The sequence below is a fragment of the Mobula hypostoma genome, chromosome 9, assembly GCF_963921235.1.
Source record: "Mobula hypostoma chromosome 9, sMobHyp1.1, whole genome shotgun sequence".
Classification (NCBI taxonomy): Eukaryota; Metazoa; Chordata; class Chondrichthyes; order Myliobatiformes; family Myliobatidae; genus Mobula; species Mobula hypostoma.
In genome coordinates, this window is record NC_086105.1 from 111,358,525 (window position 1) to 111,377,009 (window position 18,485).

At 43.7% G+C, this 18,485-nt stretch overlaps 1 protein-coding gene across 5 annotated transcripts in view; it reads left to right on the top strand.

Annotated features, from left to right (window-relative positions):
- Positions 1-18,485, top strand: part of slc29a4a (solute carrier family 29 member 4a) — a 248,061-nt gene that overhangs the window by 183,534 nt on the left and 46,042 nt on the right. For all 5 annotated transcript variants that reach the window (XM_063058912.1, XM_063058911.1, XM_063058910.1 and 2 more), the window contains 2 exons: positions 15,782-15,910; positions 18,075-18,188. In XM_063058912.1, coding sequence (XP_062914982.1) covers positions 15,782-15,910; positions 18,075-18,188 — 243 coding nt within the window. The remainder of the gene's footprint in view (positions 1-15,781; positions 15,911-18,074; positions 18,189-18,485) is intronic.

The window sequence follows — 18,485 nt, forward strand, 5'->3', positions numbered from 1 at the left end:
TATGGCCTCCAATTAGTGAGACGGGCCTGAATTTTTAAAGGGACCGTTGCAACTATCTGTGTTCTGGAGAGTCGGAGCATCTAAACCCTGGAAACTGGCGCGGTCAGGTGCGTATCGTAACAATCAGTCTAGGCCTGTGAGATTCTCCTTGTGATATTGGGAAGAGTGAAGTCAAATCTTCAGGAAGTGAATACAAATGTCAGCCAATAGCAATGCATATGTTAAATGCCGGTGACTGGACAAATATTCATCCCGCTAGTGCTGATTATTGGGAAAGTCTCACCCCAGGGCCTTTCATTACAGCTCTTTGTGATCACACTCACAAACTAACCTCCCTTCACTCCATCACCTCACAGCCTCCTTACCATGGCTTAACATTATATCTACACAATCACCCCGAGGTTTGATTCCCAGATCAAGTTGACCAGTTGTATCTCCACTTTCACCTTTCACGTTTTGGCTTGTTAAAGAATGGGGCCTAGCTACTTTTACCTTCGTCTCTCTCTCTCTCTCTCTTCCTGAGGCTCTGTACCTTTTCAAATCTTTCCCCAGTTGTAAAAGCTTTGTCGAAAACCCACCTCTTTGATCAAACCCCTTAAACTGTCTCCTCTTTCTCCTGATGAGAGGTACCTGGAATTCATGTAATGTCATCTCTGCTCCTGGATTTGTTAATTTAACGGAGCAGATTTGAAAAGCTAGAGGCAAAAATATGTTTGAAAATTAACGATGAAACATTAATCTTTAATACCCATACAGATAAATTAGCCTTGTGTCTAATCACTCATTTGCATAGATTTAATTAGGAAAGTGGTTTCATCAAGCTTGTTCACACCACTGAGGTCTTAAAAGAAGCAAACCGATCTTCCTTTCTAAATATGTAAAAACATATTTTCCATATACAACACCTTCTGACATTTTGGGACCATTCATTTGAGGATTACCAGACAAGTGAGAGAACCAATTTCTTTTCACGCCTTTGTGCTATTTACCATCATTGCTTTTCTCAAGCTAATGATTTTTTTGCATCAATCTTTTCAATAAATATCAGGCATGAGATTTCTTTCTGGACCACATGTTATTTAGGTGCTGCCATTATGGTTACTGCTCGTTAGCCACAGGCGTTTGGGGAGCAATGAAGCTTCTCCATCTCTGCATGTCCATAATGTCGCACATAAATAAAGAAGGATTCTTCATTGCTGTTTCTGTAACAGTTATTTTTGACCAGTCAAGGTTGTTAGCCCGGAGTTGAACCCTTGACCTGGACTACTCTTAGCCTGGTTTCTACTCTTTGCCCTGTTTGGCATGGGTGACCCTACCAAGAGCCAAAGCACAAGGCCCTGACTCCAGCCAACATGGCTCTCCAGGTCATTGAGGTACGCAAGATTCCAAACCCTACGACAAGGCTGAGGTTTTCTTGGAGGTTATTTACTTGCACAAATATAGCACCTGTGTAAGCCTGCATGTTTATGGCTGCTGCTGATGTGTGAGTATTCCCAGCTAATGCATACAGTTTTGATGACAGTGAGTGTGGAAGTGTGACTGGATGCCAGTGCAACAAAGTAAAACATTGCTGCTCTATTTCATGGCCTCCTTTTAATCTCAGGCAATGGAACATGACCCATATGGTCCTGCAAAGCCCCCAGCAGGATCAACAATGATCTTTAAGTGTAGTTCTTGGTATACTTCCCAGAAGTGTTGAACAAGGAAGAAGGGCATATCTGCCAAGGGTGACCAAAGAGCAATACTCTTAAGGAGACCTCAATAAGAGGCAATATCCAATGAACTAACATGAAATGCATCACCTTCTGAACATTGCTGATCATGCCAGCATTTATTAGTTTTTATTTTATTGAGATACATCATGGAGTAGGTCTTCCAGCCCTTCAAGCCATGCTGCCACCCTAGCCTAATCACTTTATACTTTATACTTTATTGTCGTCAAACAATTGATACTAGAATGTACAGTCATCACAGCGATATTTGATTCTGCGCTTCCCGCTCCCTGGATTACAAATCGATAGTAAATATTAAAAATTTAAATTATAAATCATAAATAGAAAATAGAAAAATGGGAAGTAAGGTAGTGCAAAAAAAACCGAGAGGCAGGTCCGGATATTTGGAGGGTACGGCCCAGATCCGCGTCAGGATCCGTTCAGCAGTCTTATCACAGTTGGAAAGAAGCTGTTCCCAAATCTGGTCGTATGAGTCTTCAAGCTCCTGAGCCTTCTCCCGGAGAGAAGAGGGACAAAAAGTGTGTCGGCTGGGTGGGTCGTGTCCTTGATTATCCTGGCAGCACTGCACCGACAGCGTGCGGTGTAAAGTGAGTCCAAGGACGGAAGATTGGTTTGTGTGATGTTCTGTGCCATGTTCACGATCTTCTGCGGCTTCTTCCGGTCTTAGACAGGACAACTTCTATACCAGGTTGTGATGCGCACTAGAAGAATGCTTTCTACGGTGCATTTATAAAAATTAGTGAGGGTTTTAGGGGACAGGCCAAATTTCTTTAGTTTTCTCAGGAAGTAAAGGCACTGGTGGGCCTTCTTGGCAGTGGACTCTGCTTGGTTGGACCAAGTCAGGTCATTTGTGATATTGACCCCGAGGAACTTAAAGCTTTTGACCTGTTCCACTTGCGCACCACCGATGTAAATTGGGTCGTGCGGTCCGCTACTCCTTCTGAAGTCAACAACCAATTCCTTCGTCTTGCTGACATTGCTGACATAGGTTATTGTCTTCGCACCATGCCACCAAATTCTTAATTTCCTCTCTGTACTCAAACTCATCATTACCTGAGATACGGCCAACAATTGTTGTGTCATCAGCAAACTTATATTGATGGAAACTTGGCTACACAATCATGGGTGTACAGTGAGTACAGCAGGGGGCTGAGTACACAGCCTTGTGGGACACCGGTGCTCAGAGTGATTGTAGAGGAGAGCTTGTCCCCTATTTTTACAGCCTGGGTCCTGTCTGTGAGGAAGTTGAAGATCCAGCTGTAGATCTGAGTGCTAAGGCCCAGGTTCTGGAGCTTAGGAATCAGTTTATTTGGAATGATAGTATTAAAGGCAGAGCTGTAGTCAATGAAAAGGAGCCTTACATATGTGTCTTTATTCTCCAGGTGTTCTAAGGAGGAATGTAGGGCCAGAGAGATGGCATCTGCCATTGACCTGTTGCTCCAGTAGGCGAATTGCAAAGCGTCGAGGTTGACCGGTAGGCTGTGGTTGATGTGTGCCATAACCAATTGCTCGAAGCACTTCATAGCAATTGATGTCAGAGCCACAGGTCGATAGTCATTCAGGCATGCCACCTTGCTCTTCTTCGGCACTGGGATTATCGTTGCCTTCTTAAAACACGAGGGGATCTTAGACTGAAGCAAGGAGCAGCTGAAGATGTCAGCAAACACTCCAGCTAGCTCGCTTGCGGGCCCAGAGAACCCGTACTGGGACACCATCTGGACCCGTTGCCTTCCTTGGACTTATCTTCAGGAAGGCCCTTCTAATGTCCTCCTCGGTGACAATGAATCTCGATGCCACCAGGTCCGGTTCATCAGGAGGGAGCAGGACGCTCCTCTTCTGTTCGAATCTTGTGTAGAATACATTAAGTTTGTCAGGAAGAGAAACGCCACAGTTATTGATATTCCCAGCCTTTTCTTTGTGCCCAGTGATCTCATTTAGACCCTGCCATAGTCTACTGGCATCCCTCTGGTTAGCCTGGGCTTCCAACTTGGCTCGATGTTGCCTCTTGGCGCCCTTAATGGCTTTCCGGAGTTCACGCCTGGATTCCGTGTAGCGACTGGTATCCCTGGACCTAAAAGCCACAGCTCTAGCCTTCAAAAGGGACTTGACCTCATAATTCATGCAAGGTTTCCGATTAGAGAATACCCGGATCGTTTTGCAAGGCACACAGTCCTCCATGCATTTCCAAATAAAGTCCATGTCAGCTGAGGCATACTCATTGAGGTTAGCTGCTGAGTCCTTGAATACTAACCAGTCCACCGATTCAAAGCAGTCACGGAGGACCTCATCCGTTTCCTCCGTCCAATGCGACACCGTGATCTCTCGCTTCAGTTTCTGTTTGTAATCCAGGAGGAGGAGTACGGCCTGATTGTCCGATTTTCCGAAGTGAGGTCGTGGGACAGAATGGTAGGCATCCTTGACTGCTGTGTAGCAGTGATCAAGTATACTCGGGCCTCATGGGAGAATTTACAATGACCAATTAACCTACCAACCCCGCAGTATGTCTTTGGACTGTGGGGAGGAACCGGAGCCCCTGCAGGAAGCCCACGTGGTTACGGGGAGAACGTATAAATGCCTTACAGGCAGCTGCGAGAATTGAACCCAGACTGCTGGTTCTGTAAAGTGTTGTGCTAACCACTACCCTTACCTAGCTCCTGAGTTGGCCATTGGCCAAGATTTGGTAACGGTGGCAGATTTCTTTCTCTGAAGGACGTTTTAGTGAACCAGGTGGGATTTTAAACAACAATCTGCCACTGAGGCCATTTCTACACAAATCAACATTCATTTGAAACACAAAATAATCTGCAGATGCTGTGATCAAAGCAACACTTTCAGTACGCTGGATGAACTCAGCAGGTGGGGCAGCATCAATTAGAAACGATGAGTCGATGTTTCAGGCCGGAACCCTTCGTCAGGACTGAAGAATGAAAGATGGGGAAGGATTTGAAGAATGCTTGTAGCGTCAGTTGAAAGACCAGTAATTTGAAAGACAAAGGGGTGGGGGAGGGGAAGCATTGACATCATAGCCCTGAAAACAATGGGTAGTGGAAGAAGGAGGCGGAACCATGAGGGAGCTGGGGGAGGGGACAGAGTGAAATAGGGACAGGGGAAGGGAGGGGGAGGGAATTACCGGAAGTTGGAGAATTCTATGTTCATACCAAGGGGCTGGAGACTACCTAGACGGTATATGAGGTGTTGCTCCTCCAGCCTGAGTTTAGCCTCATCATGGCAGTAGAGGAGGCCATGTATGGACATATCTGAATGGGAATGGGAAGCAGAGTTGAAATGGGTGGCTACCGGGAGATCCTGTCTGTTGTGGCGGAGTGGAGGTGCTCAATGAAGCGGTCCCCCAGTATGTGTTGGGTTTTACCGATGTGAAATCAACATTCATTTAATTGTTTAAATTTAAACTTGCCAGTGGCCACTGTCGGACTTGTAGATCAACAGCCTAGAAAGCTGGCTGCTGGTCCGCTCATTTTAGCCACTTCATCCCATACACCAAAGCTTGTTCCACCACTGCCAGGCCAGGTTCCAGGGTCTGACTGAAGAAAGGGGAGAGGCTGAGTGGTGAGTTTGTTGGAGGGGAGGTTTGTTTTCAGTGAGGGGGTGTGGTGTGTAGATTAAGGGCCTGCCCCATTGGCTAATTAAATCAGAAACAATGGCTGGATGAGGAGGAAGGACTCAAAATGAAGTTCTGCTGTCATCTATTGTTCCATGCCCACGATTGGCTAAACAATAGCCACCCCATGGATGGAGACCACTGCCTTTGGTGTGACTGACCCACCCATCTGGGTTGCTGCTGCTACCTCTACTTGTGCATTACATTAATCTATCAAAGCAAGACAAGTGAGGATCTTTACTAGAGCATGGTGCAGACTACACTCTCTTCAGGTCAGGCAGAAGCCACAACGAGAACAGGCTCTTTGGGGTGGCCTTCATGATCAAAACCACCATCGTCAATAAGCTTCAAAGCCAACTGATCCGACACTCAGATTGACTTATGCTCCTGCGACTCCCGCTGCAAGACAACCAATTTGCACCTTTGTGAACATCTGTGCCCTCTCACTGCAAGCAGACCCTGCTGTCAAAGAGATGTTCTATAGGGAGCTGAAGTCCCTCCTATTGGAAACATGTAAGGCGGACAAGATGATAGTCCTAGGCGATGTCAATGCCAGGGTGGGTAGAGATGTCAAGGTATGGCCGGGAGTCTTCAGTCGTCATGGTGTCAGAAACTGCAACGACAATGGGAGGATGCTCCTGGAGTTCAGCACAGAATTAGACCCTTATAACTTTTGTACCCTGGGGAAAATACACACTCAGGACTACAAATACTTTTTCGGGTCTTTAATTCCTTTATCCGTTTTAGATGTTTTGATGCAGAAAAAGGATATCGAAATAAAAATAACAAACTGATTTAAAAAAAAATACAGTTCCTGCTATTATAATCTCAGCTTAGTTTTGGTCCACACCCTTGTATCAACTAGTTACGAATGTAGGACGGAAATAAACAAAATATGCAAAACCAATATGGCAGTGGCAATTCTTTTAAAAAAAATACAAACGACATTAGAATCCCACCAACCCTGTACCTTATACAGAACAACAAAAACATAAATAAATGCACCTCACCTTAACCACACGTGCTTAACTCCCAGACGTGTACAGGCTAGACTCTGAAACGAGTTCTCCTCACTCACGCTACTAGGCCGATAAGGAACTTTGCACAACTACGCTATCCAGCGCTGATACCTTACTCGCGAAAATCTAAAGCATCCACATGTAAGACATGCCAAATTACCGATATTCTAGATTTACAAACAACTATGAAGGAATCTACATGGATATTATCAAATATTATTGACCCTTCCTCATAATACGACCAGTACTCAAAGTTTTTTCTAGAACGTGGTAACTCTTCTTTCTCCTCTGCACGTGCATAATGATACCACCGTTTTCCCTTAAAGGCACAGGCAGCTATTTTAGCATTACCAGGGTGAAGACATAAGTGCACTTTAACAATAAAAAGTAATATTCAACGATCACCTGGCTACCTTGCACATACACTGTTTTAACAGAAAGCCAAATTCAAGATGACCTGGAGACTTGCTCGATACGAACACCAGCAACCACCCCCCCCCCCCCCCCGGACTACATCCTTGAGCACCAAAACGATGTGTTGGATGTTCTACACGCCAGGGTCATGCCGAGCACAGACTGCAATACAGATCACATGCTGGTCAGGGCGAAAGTCAGACTGGCTATCAAGGCAGCAATAAGGAAAAGGAGACCAGGGTCAAAGATACTCCAGGTGGATAAGCTGTTTGGCCTCTGACATGTACTCCAGATTAAGCTAAGGGAGAAACTGGACAGCAAAGGCACCCCAAGCACAGACTCCAACACAGAAAAGAAATGCAAGCACCTGAGGACTGCAATCCAAGATGTGGCTGTCAAGGTAGTTGGGTACTCCTCAAGAAGAAACAGACTGAAACTCCAGAGCCAGTGTCCAATTCCATTTTAATTAATTTGCTGTTCTCTTCTGATCTAAGCAATGTCATTTATTTATTGTTAGTTTCCATATTGTAAATCTCAAGGCTACTCAGTCCTGTGTCACACTCATCATTATCAGATTTTTCAGCAACAGCATGCAGATTAGTACTCTATTTGAAACTACAGCTTGATTTTTTTTTCTTTTTTCTCTTCCCTGTGCAGTCCATTTATTTTTGCCTGCCCTTTCTATGTGCCCTACTTTGTGCATTTTCTGCAAGTATCACCTTTAAACCTGCATTGGTCTAGCGTATGTGAATATCTGCCACAATGGTAACACAATTTGTTCAGCGAGGCAGGTTTCTGTTTAGACATTGCAATTTTGTCATTGCTTGCTTTCATTTCTGTCTGAAACCCTCTGACTGTGATGTCCATTGATACAGCTATTTCAACTGCTATTTTAAATGTGAGTTGTGCTTCAGTTAATAGCTGTTTTTGAAGCTTTCTTGTTGCATTCCACAAACTAAATGATCTCTCAGATCATTAAGCCCATTACTCAATCTCATCAATTCAGCCACATGCACTCCCCTTTCTTATAATTCTGCTTTGAAACCTAAAGCATTCTGCAATCAACCATGGTTTTGGTTCTAAATGTTCCTGCATTACTGTCATGATATCAGCAAAGCTTATTTGGTTGGTTTGGTTGGAGCAGTCGAACTTACAAGCAAACTGTCTGCTCTTCCACCCAATATACTCAGCAAAACTGGCACTTGCTTCTCATTGGTTATTTCATTTGTTTCAAATACTGCTTAATTTGCTCTGTATACAAAATCCAGTTATTTCTTGTGCAATCAAACTTATCTATCTTTCCAATGTAGTCAGCCATTTCTGCTTTTTTAAATTTAAGATCATTATCATCCGGTATTCACTGTTTATGAACCCATGAGTTTTGTCCATTTTCTCCTTTTTAAAAAAAATTTGACTGTTTTCTCCTTTTCCAAAGAACATGTGCTGCTATGAAAACAAATGTGTTGTGCTTTTTTTCAACTTGAACATCTCACTACACTTGAACAGGTTAGTAGTTGTCTCAGGTTTGTTAAAAACTTTTTTGGCGCCACTATTATGTTTTGGAATTCCAAAACATAATAGTAATTGAAAGGAAACAAGGAGCCAGGAATGCACGTCTTTGTTTTGTTTTTACTTTATTGAGGCACATACATGTAGTACCCTGGTTCACACCTTTACTGTTATACTGTATGTGTTTCATTTAGCAGCTCTGTAAGAGCAGCTGTTCTGCTTTCAGCCTGTTTGGGTTATTGTTGAAGATAAGGGATGATGTGGAACGTGTGCCATCCAATTAGCGGGAGGTTTTTCTTGGTGAGGGACAATAAGGTTGGCTTGGGGCTTTTGTTCGGTGGGAGATGGAGAGAGAAGACTCTGGGGAGAACCGGTTGTAGCATACGAGCCGGTGGGAGACCCGTTTGTTTGAGATGAATTGTGGGCAACGTTCAGAAGGTGGTGTGTGCCTTCACATTGACCGAGGACCCAGCGAGTGAGTGACAGAGAAGTTCAAGATGAGCTCCAGCTTGTGCACATTTGACTGTTTAATTGGAATGGGCCCTTTTCTTTTTGTTATTCTTTACTGACCCTTCAGTTAAGATTCATAAATATAATTCCTTTAATCGTATGCAGTGTGCTGTCTGTTATTTCATGGCATTAATTTGTAACAGGTAGCAAATTACACAGTATCCATACAAACAGGGGGTTTGAGGGGGAGGGGCTCGCGCTCAATCTCACAGGTTTGACGGGGCTGGAGATTGTCTTCCCTGGACTTATGCAGCCGAGGAAACCAGAGTTTTTCACGTGTGTATGACACGGTCGCTCCATGACTTATGCCACTCACGTTTTTTACATATAACCCATAATTAATCATTTAAATGAACAAGAATGTTAAATCAAACAAAATATTTACAATATTGCTCAAATAATACTGAAATACTAAATACACAGAATGAGAAATCTTCCATTTCTATTCGGTTTACATGTGCATCTTTCCTGCACTAAAACTGTGTTGCAAAAGTGAAATTGGCATTCTGCTATCCAGAGTTTTTAATGAGAGTGAATTTTCAGGGCGGCCATTTTAGTATTCCACCTACTTTGCAAGCAATGCTTACAACTGAACTGTGTGTCCTGATTCCTTTGCTAGTTCTCAGTGTACCCCAGATTAGTTCAGTGTGGCTCCATCGCACTTTTGCTGCAACATTCTCCTTCTTAATTTTTAACCGCCTCAATAAAAGGCCTGAAGCCCATGGCCCGGAAATTCGATTGCACAGCACATTTTCTAGGTGTGACACAATTTCAAAATCAACAGTTGAATGTGATGGGGACTTTGCAGCATGCAGACAGCATTGACTGTGTACAGGCTGCGCCTGAGAACTCACTATGTGGACAATAGCAGTGTCAATTGTCTTGCAAAAATACACTGTGTATACTTAATGAAAAGCAGACTGAAATCAGAAAATATCCGAGAGTAGAGCTTACATGACTGCTGTGGCAGAGTCCGTTCAGAAGAAACCCAGGTACGGTAAAAGACCATAATGTGAGTTTCTATTCTTTCTGATGGGGTGAAATCTTTGTTCATTCAGTCTTTTGGGATGTGTACTCCTGGGTGGCGGGTTGGAGATATGTCTCTACCAAAGGAGTTGTAAGGCGCTCCTTCCTTCTGCTAGCCTGCAGGTCACCCTTGGGCAAGGCGTAGCGCCTAATTAGCCCCCCTGCCGATCAGGGTCACGTGAAGCCATGGAAGCAGGTGGTGGATGGTCGTTTGAGCAGCTGGTTCATATCACAAGCCCCAGTTATGCAGCCACTGATGCCAGACAGACAATCTCTGAAGAGTATTGATAATGAGTGGGGTCACCCGTCTTGTAAAGACGATGCCCAGAAGAGGGTAATGGCAAACCACTTCTGTAGAGAAATTTGCCAGGAACAGTCATGGTTATGGGAAGACCGTGATCGCCCATGTCCTAACGCAGCGCATACAGTAATGAGCGAATGAACCCCTACTCTACTCTACAATGCCTAATCTCACAAGACTTTCCTTCACCTTTCCAACAGTGCTTTGCCCAAAAAGAGACTTTGCTCAGATTAGTTTGCAGCTAACGTACAACTCCTAAAATTACACCTGGTTGCCGCATGGAGCTGCACAAATAGCCCATTAATTGTGCTGCTTGAACAAAGAAGTTGGGCTCAGCTGTTGCTCATTCTGACAGAAGACCTGGGGCAAGCAGGAACAGTCCTCCAACAGCACCACTTTATGCATTTTTAAGTGGGATTGAAATTCCAGGTCCAGGTACTTCAATCTTTATTTCTATATTTCTTTAAGCCAGCGCGCCTGTCTTCCCCAGACAACGTGCTTCTGTGTATCCTTCTCCAATATCATTAGGGTCACTGAAGGGCTGCAGACAGGCTTTCTGAGAATATGATTTAAATGGATTGTGTCTGCTGTGCTGGCTTTTTCAAAATCACTCTCACGGAGCCATATTATATTCACGCAGTTCTTCTATCAGGATAAGTTGTGTGACAGCTGAGCCCAATTTTTGTTCAATTATACTTGCCGGCGGAGGTCACTGTTTGTTTCTTTCATTCTACTGAGCCTGAGAGTTTCCTGAAAACAAAATGGATAAGGATCAGTTGTGGGACCTTCTTAACAGTGTGCTTGCTGCTGTTCCATATGGTGCATTTAGCTACAAAGCCACAGGCATTTTGGGGCCTAGGGTGACATTAGAGGCATATTTTTCCTTCCCTTCCAGACAGTGGTCAAATCGCAACCTTGCCTAGATATTAATGAAATGTTCCTTTTATTAATCTTTTAAACTTTATTTAAAGGGCACCCTCAGAATGGAGCCCAGCAGCTCCCTGTGATCATTCGATTCAGCACATTCCACTCTTTGCTTCTTGATGACCTTTCTGAATTATTGACTTGATTCACTGCTGCTACGAGGGAGGCCAATGCTTCAGTTAACTGTCTATTTGATGGACAGAAGCCCTAGTTCTCCAGCAGTGAATTGTCTGAGAGCTTTCTCAGCAGTTAGTCAATAGCACTGCATTATTCCATTAGGCTCAGGATAAAAGGTTGGAATCTGCTTCTAAAACCACTATCTCATATAGTTCTATTTTATTTTTTATATAGCAAACAGCATTTACAAATGTTATATGTTCTAGTCCAAACTACCTAATGACTGAGACATTGAACATTGAATTATATACATCCCTGTAAGAATGGAGCTCAATTTGGTTGGCCCCAAAAATAAGCTCAGGGCTCATGACCCTCAAGTAATTAACTTCCACTGAATGTAGTGAGTATATCAACTTTGTGCTGTCTGCTCTAATCCAAGATTAGAGCTGCACTAGATCAATTGTTCATTGGCTGACATTTCAGCAGGCTACAAGTAACACGCCCCAGAGCCCGCACCCATTGCCTTTGTTGGATTTTGCCTGCCAGTACTCTGTTGTCCTCAGCCACTGCAATCTGCGGTAGGATAGTACCTGGACTCTGTAAGAGGTTTTCCTGTATGGCCATCTGCAGCCACTATGAGACAGCTGTCTGCCACTGGTGGATGGGAAAACAAGGTCATGATATGTAGCGGTCCAGATCGAAGTCCAAAGATCGACTGGACGTCTGTTTGAGGCCCGATGGCCCGAACTCCAAGTCTTTGAATTTTTGCATGTCTGCTCAGGAAGTTGGGGCCCAGTGTCTGCGAGTCCACAAGTCTGCTGGAGGCTGGAGGCTAAAGACAGCTTGTCCTGGCGTTAGAAGATTCTGTATGTGCTTTGGGGGTGGGAGGGAAGAACGGGTCTTCTTTCACTATTAATACTTTGTTGCTTAGTGTGTTCCATTTTGCTGTCTTCTATCTTGTTCTGCCGAGCATTGTAGGCTTGCTATGCCAGAATGTGTGAACACACTTGCGGGCTGTGCCCAGCACACCCTTGGGTGTGTTGATTGTTAATGCCAAGGACACCTTTCTCTGTACGTTTTGATGTCTATGTTATATCTCTGAATCCGAATCGGAAATGAACACCTCAGATTTAAACCAGGCAGAAAAGGCAATGTATAATTTGCCACTTCCTTCACCGCTGCCACCTCAGCATCCACTTGCTTTGAGGCTGGTGGCAAGGTCTTTGCTCTCAGGAGAGTGAGATTGTACCGTACACCGCAAGTACCACATAACCTAAAGCAAACTATTCCCAAGTGGAAATCTGTAACAATAACAGAAATTGCTGGAAACGCACAGCATGGCAGGCAGCCATTGTGGAAAGAGAAACCAAGGTAATGTTTCAGGTTAATGACTTCATATTTGAAAGCTGCTGAGCATGTCATTAATGTGGAGTATTAGCCAAGTGTTCACCAATCTGTTGAGCAATTCCCGTATTTCTGTTCTTCCCAAATCTTGGCACCAATTCTGCAGCAGGGCTCTTCCAGGACTGCTCTGGGCACTGAGGCAATGTCGTAGAACAACAGTGTTTACTATGACTAGAATTCAGTGTGCATGCTGCTCAGATGTGTATTGGATGTGCACTAAAGACATCAACTGCATTATTGGTCATGTCTGTCGTGGGCTGTGGTGACTCCAGTGTAGCTGGTACAGAAAACAGTTGCAGGGTGGGAGCATTATAGCTTCCGGTGGTTTACTGCAGATCAAATTAGCAAAGCCATTAGCTTTGGACACAAGTCAGCTGGACATTGGAGGAGTGCACACAACAGAGCCAACGTGCAATGCTTGTGAAGTGACGTGTGCAAGTAATGGCAGTCTGTGGTATGAGGAAGCCTTCAGTCCTTACTTGATCATATAATCTCTTCGACCATCATCCTCTGGGAAACAAAAATAAAATATATTCAGCTCTCTCTGAATAGGGAACGTTATTGACTTCCTTGGACACCAATGGACACCTGACTACAAATCAGTTCCAGCCTGGAAGAGGTCAAGCATTTTAAAGTTCATGGATAAAGTAATTTTAGAAGCTCCTACCAATGAAGTCCCAGCCCTGCTCTAAGCTTTCAGTGGAAACTGTTATAGGCCTCAAATAACAGTGAGAATGCCCTTTTGAAAGAAGGACTTCTCAAAACACTATTCCTGGCTAGGTTCAATTTGGAAAATTACACCTTGAACAGTCTGTGGTCTTTCCTCCACTGACACAAGGAACTAAGCCCTTTTTAATAACCGTTCAATTTATCATTTGGGAATGGAAAATTGATGCAGTAAATATTGTAAAATTGTGTAATATATTTTATACAGTGAAAGACAGAAGGTGAATGTGCTTTATTGTATAATTAAAAAAACATGAAAAATGTCATTTAGATAACCAAAGGATTGTCCATTGACCACCCTCAGCAGATTTGACTTTCTCTCCTTTTTCCAGTAGCTTGTCCTGCTTTGCATTTCCTCTGCCTCTTCTTCCAAGTGTTATATTTCAAAGTGTTGGCTCATGTGTGGGGCAACCAGTTGTGCATAGGTCTTTAGTTAGAAAATGTTCTTCCACACTCACCAAGCTCCTGTGTTCTTTCACAACTTCAACTAGCTGGAAAGAAATTAATACTTGAATCAGCAACAGAAAGATAAAAGCACAATCACTAATCTATTTATAAATCCCTAGAAATAGATCTGTGGGTGAGTCCTTCCTGCAGGTGGTAGCCAACCATATGCCCTCAACAGCATGGGGAATGCTTGCTCTGTATAGTTCCAGAGGGTGATCAATGACAATATGCCAACACCTTCAGCAACATGGCATCTGGCACAATTCATTTCATTAATTTGCACGTCAGCCTGGATACAATTTAAGGGTTCTTGTAGCATCCAGATAATGGTCAACCTTTACTCTTTCTTGAGTATTGATTTAGATGAATACTGGTTTCTTGGCTTGAAAGTCTCAAGGAAGTTTCTCCAGTGCTAGCGGGGCTGACAGAGCATATGCAGTGGTGCAGGGTCTCCTCAGGCAAGTGTACCACTGGATTCTGTAGGATCCCATCCTATAATCTTCTGCTCAGATGGAACAAGCACACAGCTGTGATTCTACACGACTCTGTGAGTACTGAATGCGATAGCTTAGTATTATTTGCAGCAGACTGATGAAAATCCCTGAGTTTCACTACATGGCAAAATATTGATTAGCCTTCGACTCCTTGTGGGTTGGAATTTTATCAGCTGTGTCACAATAATAGGAATTTATTTGTTTATGTCTTGCCTCCCATGTCCTTTGAAAGTTAGCTGGCTGCTGTGTGGCTGGCTGGCTGTTGTCCACAGATGGATGCCAGACCGTCTGGAGTTCTCACCTTCACCAGCTGCTACAATGCGGGGTGTGGTGCTGGGAGGCTTGTGGCCTACCCCTGCGGTGGTGATGAAAATGCAGCACGTTGCACAGAGCTGCAATAGCGCACCAGCCTGCACAACATAGAGAATTCAGAGACTTCAGAACACGTTCTCCTCTTGTGGCATAGAAGCACCACAGTCTGAGGCTTTCAAACTGGAACCTTAGTTCACATTTATTTTAAGCAACTCGCCTGAAAAGTGATTTACCCCACCCGCTTCCAGGTTAGATCATTTCCAGGCCAAACAGCAACTGTGAGTAAATTTGCCCATTGCTTTCGCAAATGAATCACCTTAGTGCAGCAAGTCACACTGAACAATTGATCAGCCAGTCCACTGACTGGGCTCAGACACAAAGGAGAGCACTGTGCATTGGTCCTCAGGCAGTCCCTCACCACTGCAGCAGCTACTACCACCACTAGACTATGATTGCCCTGGGGAATGTTCTTTAAGTGCCGACTCTGTTCCCAGCAGTCACCGTGGCAATGATTTGTGAGGTGGAAGCTCTGTGAGCAGTACATGATGGAAATCAGACTGGAATGGGGGTGTAAAGTGCCATTGTGCTGCACTTTATTGATTTTTATAAAATTGTGCAAATTTCTTGGGGAGCTCTAAGTATGTATAAGCACATTTTGAGCAGTCCATTAGAGGATTAGAAACCCATTTCTTGGCTTGGAAATCGCAAGGAAAATTCTCTAGTGCCGGCCAGATGATAGGACTTTCACAGTAATGTGAGGCACCTTCAGAGAGTGTATCATCAAACTCATTGTATAACTTTCTGCTTAAGTGACCCATTGCCATTCTGTGTTGGGCTCCCTGCTAACTCAGCTTCCCACTTAGAATGTGGAATTTGCTCTAACTATTAACACTGAAATGAATCTCTCATCCAGCCTGTCTCTTCAAGCTGTGACTGCTGCGTCTATGGAAGAATGCCCCAGGAACTACGTTGCTGATCCACACAGATCTGGAAGATCCCAGAACAATCCTGGTCTGATTTAAGTGGAGCATATAATTCCACTAGTTGCCCAAGGGCCAACTACCAAATTCCTACCAGTCCAAATCAGGCTGAGAGAGTATGAAGATTGTGCAGAGAATAACATCCATATTTACAGTTGACAACCCCCAGTGCCCCAGCCTTAATCTTTAAAGACTAGAGCTTGCATTGTATTTTAATTACTTTTCATTGTTGTCTTTACAACACAGATGTTGAGTCACAGCCCAAGGATAGCTATCATGGCATCTACTTTGCAATGCTTCTGGCTGGAGTTGGATTCCTACTGCCTTACAACAGCTTCATCACGGATGTAGATTATCTACACCAAAAATATCCAGGTACAGTTCTTATGAGGGAATGGGTGAAACATTAAGATGACTAGTGCAATTAACCCTAGGTGTAAAGTCACCAGATACCAGGAAGGCAGATGCTTGGATCTCATTTGATCTCAGCCAGTGGATTTCCAATAACATCATTCCTAAGGATTCCTGCTCTAGTATCTCCTGTGGAAATTGGGGGTACAGATTTATGGCTGGGGATAAAGAAAGGATAGTCTGTCCCGATGCACCTTTAAAAACACTATTGAAGATGCAGAAGCAAACATTGAGATTTACTGCATGCGTAGAAGCATGTGAAAGATTGAAGCCTCTTAAAGCACTCCATGTACCTTAAAACAGCCAGAAATGGCCAGTTGTTGCAGCTGTATACCCATTTGCACTGAGCTAACTCCAAGGGTTATGTGGAGCTACTGTTAGTCCAGAGTTTATTGAGTAACTTCTGTCATTACATTCTGTTGCTTGACTCTGTTAAATCTAATACTGCGGCCTCTTCTGCTGTTGTTCCCCACAATAATAACCAATTATTTTTTATTGCTTAAATTTTTTAGCATTTTGTAAGTGATTTCAAATTATTTTAGGATGTATATTTTACAAACTTAAATTAATTACATCAATCTACTAATCTCTTACTAGCTCTTCTTTCAGTTAGTCCTGACGAAGGGTCTCGGCCCAAAACGTCGACTGCACCTCTTCCTAGAGATGCTGCCTGGCCTGCTGCGTTCACCAGCAACTTTGATGTGCGTGGCTTGAATTTCCAGCATCTGCAGATTTCCTCATGTTTGCGTTAATTACGTCATGTTTAATTAAGAAGTTAAATTTCTTGACAGGAGGTGAAGTTCTACCTCCAGCTTTGCCTTCTGTCAAAGCTGTTGAGGTGTTCTAGGCTGGATCCTCGGGCCTACAGTTGAGGCCTTGTGCCTGTCAACTCTTGTCTCAGCCAGGCACCACTAGCCTCCATGGCAGACATCCCACCTCTCCCGGAAGTTCTGGGAGTCTCCCGCATATTGATAGTGGCTCCCTGATGCCCACAAGTTATATACAATATCCTGGAAATCGATTTTTTTTTGAGAGCGAGCGAGCAAGAGAGAAAGAGAGAGAGAGAGAGCGCCATGGCAGAGTGTTCCAAATAAAAGAAGATATAAAACGTACGTCACCCCAGACTACACTAAAGTGTACCCCTGCCTAATAGGGGTTAAAAATAATGACAGTGTTGCTCGCTGCACTGTTTGCAACAGTGACTTTTCTATTGCCCATGGTGGGTTAAGACTGTAAAAGACATGTTGAGGTGAGTTTAACAGGTGTCATTCATTCATTAGCATAGCTAATGTTATTTAAACTAGCTGGCTACTTGCTAAGGAGCTACTCTATTGCAGACATCCCACCTCTCCCAGAGGTTCCAGGAGTCTCCCGCAAATTGATGGAGCTACCTCCCTGAAATGAGTTTTTGCAGGGTGGGATGTCTGCCATGGGCCCAGTCAAGTACACACCTATAGCAGGTTAACGCAAGAGGTGAGGGGAGCTTGGGCAGTAGTTAATGTGACAGCCCAGATCCTGCAAGGTTTGGCTCAATTAACAGTCTAGGTTTAATAAAGACACTCATAGTGTAATGTTTTTGGGCCAAGGAGAAATAAACATCTCTCTCTCTCTTTCTCTTCCTTTCTTCTTTACTCTCTTTGAAATTTTAGTCTTTATTTTTCTCCATTTCATCCAAATCATCAAATGTTTTTCTGAAATATTATGAATAATGAAGTTTGCACACAAGGGAAACACTGTAGCTGCTGCCTGTGATTTCTGTTTTTGGGGCATTTATTTATTTACTTTATTTCATTTTGTTTAGAGCTACAGCGCAGAATAGGCCCTTCCAGTCCTTCGGGACGCGCCACCAGCGACCCACCGATTTAATCCAAGCCTAATCAATTTCCAATTTCCAATTTCCAATTAACCTATCAACCTTTGGACTGTGGGAGGAAACTGGAGCACCCGGAAGAAACCCATGCCGCCCTGGGGAGGACGTACAAACTCCTTACAGACAACATCGGAATTGAACTCCGGACCCCGCGCCCCGAGCTGTAGTAGCATCATACTAACAACTGTGCTTTGTGGTGCCCCCAGCTGCAGATGGGCATTTTACAACTGCAATGTATATATATGTTTTGTCTTGCAGGAACATCCATTGTATTTGACATGAGTCTCACCTACATCCTTGTAGCTCTGATTGCTGTGATTTTAAACAACGCATTGGTGGAGCTACTCAGTTTGCATACCCGCATTACTGTTGGTAAGTACAAGGGGTTTAAAGAACATCACAACTTGCCAAGGGTAAGTTGTTTCTTATGTCTTAAACTAGAATGCAGAGGTTTGTAAGATACACTGAATAATTAACCCAGACAATGAAGAAATTACTATTAAATGGTTAATTGACGCACTTTATATTAACCCCTTCCTAAGTCGTTTAAGTAAAGCTGCTGGGTAGAATGGAGAGTTTATAGGTGCAGATAAGTTCAAAGCTTTCTAGGCTAGTGTGCTACTGAGCCTTCAGCATTCTATCTCACAGAATAATTCTCTGATACTCTCT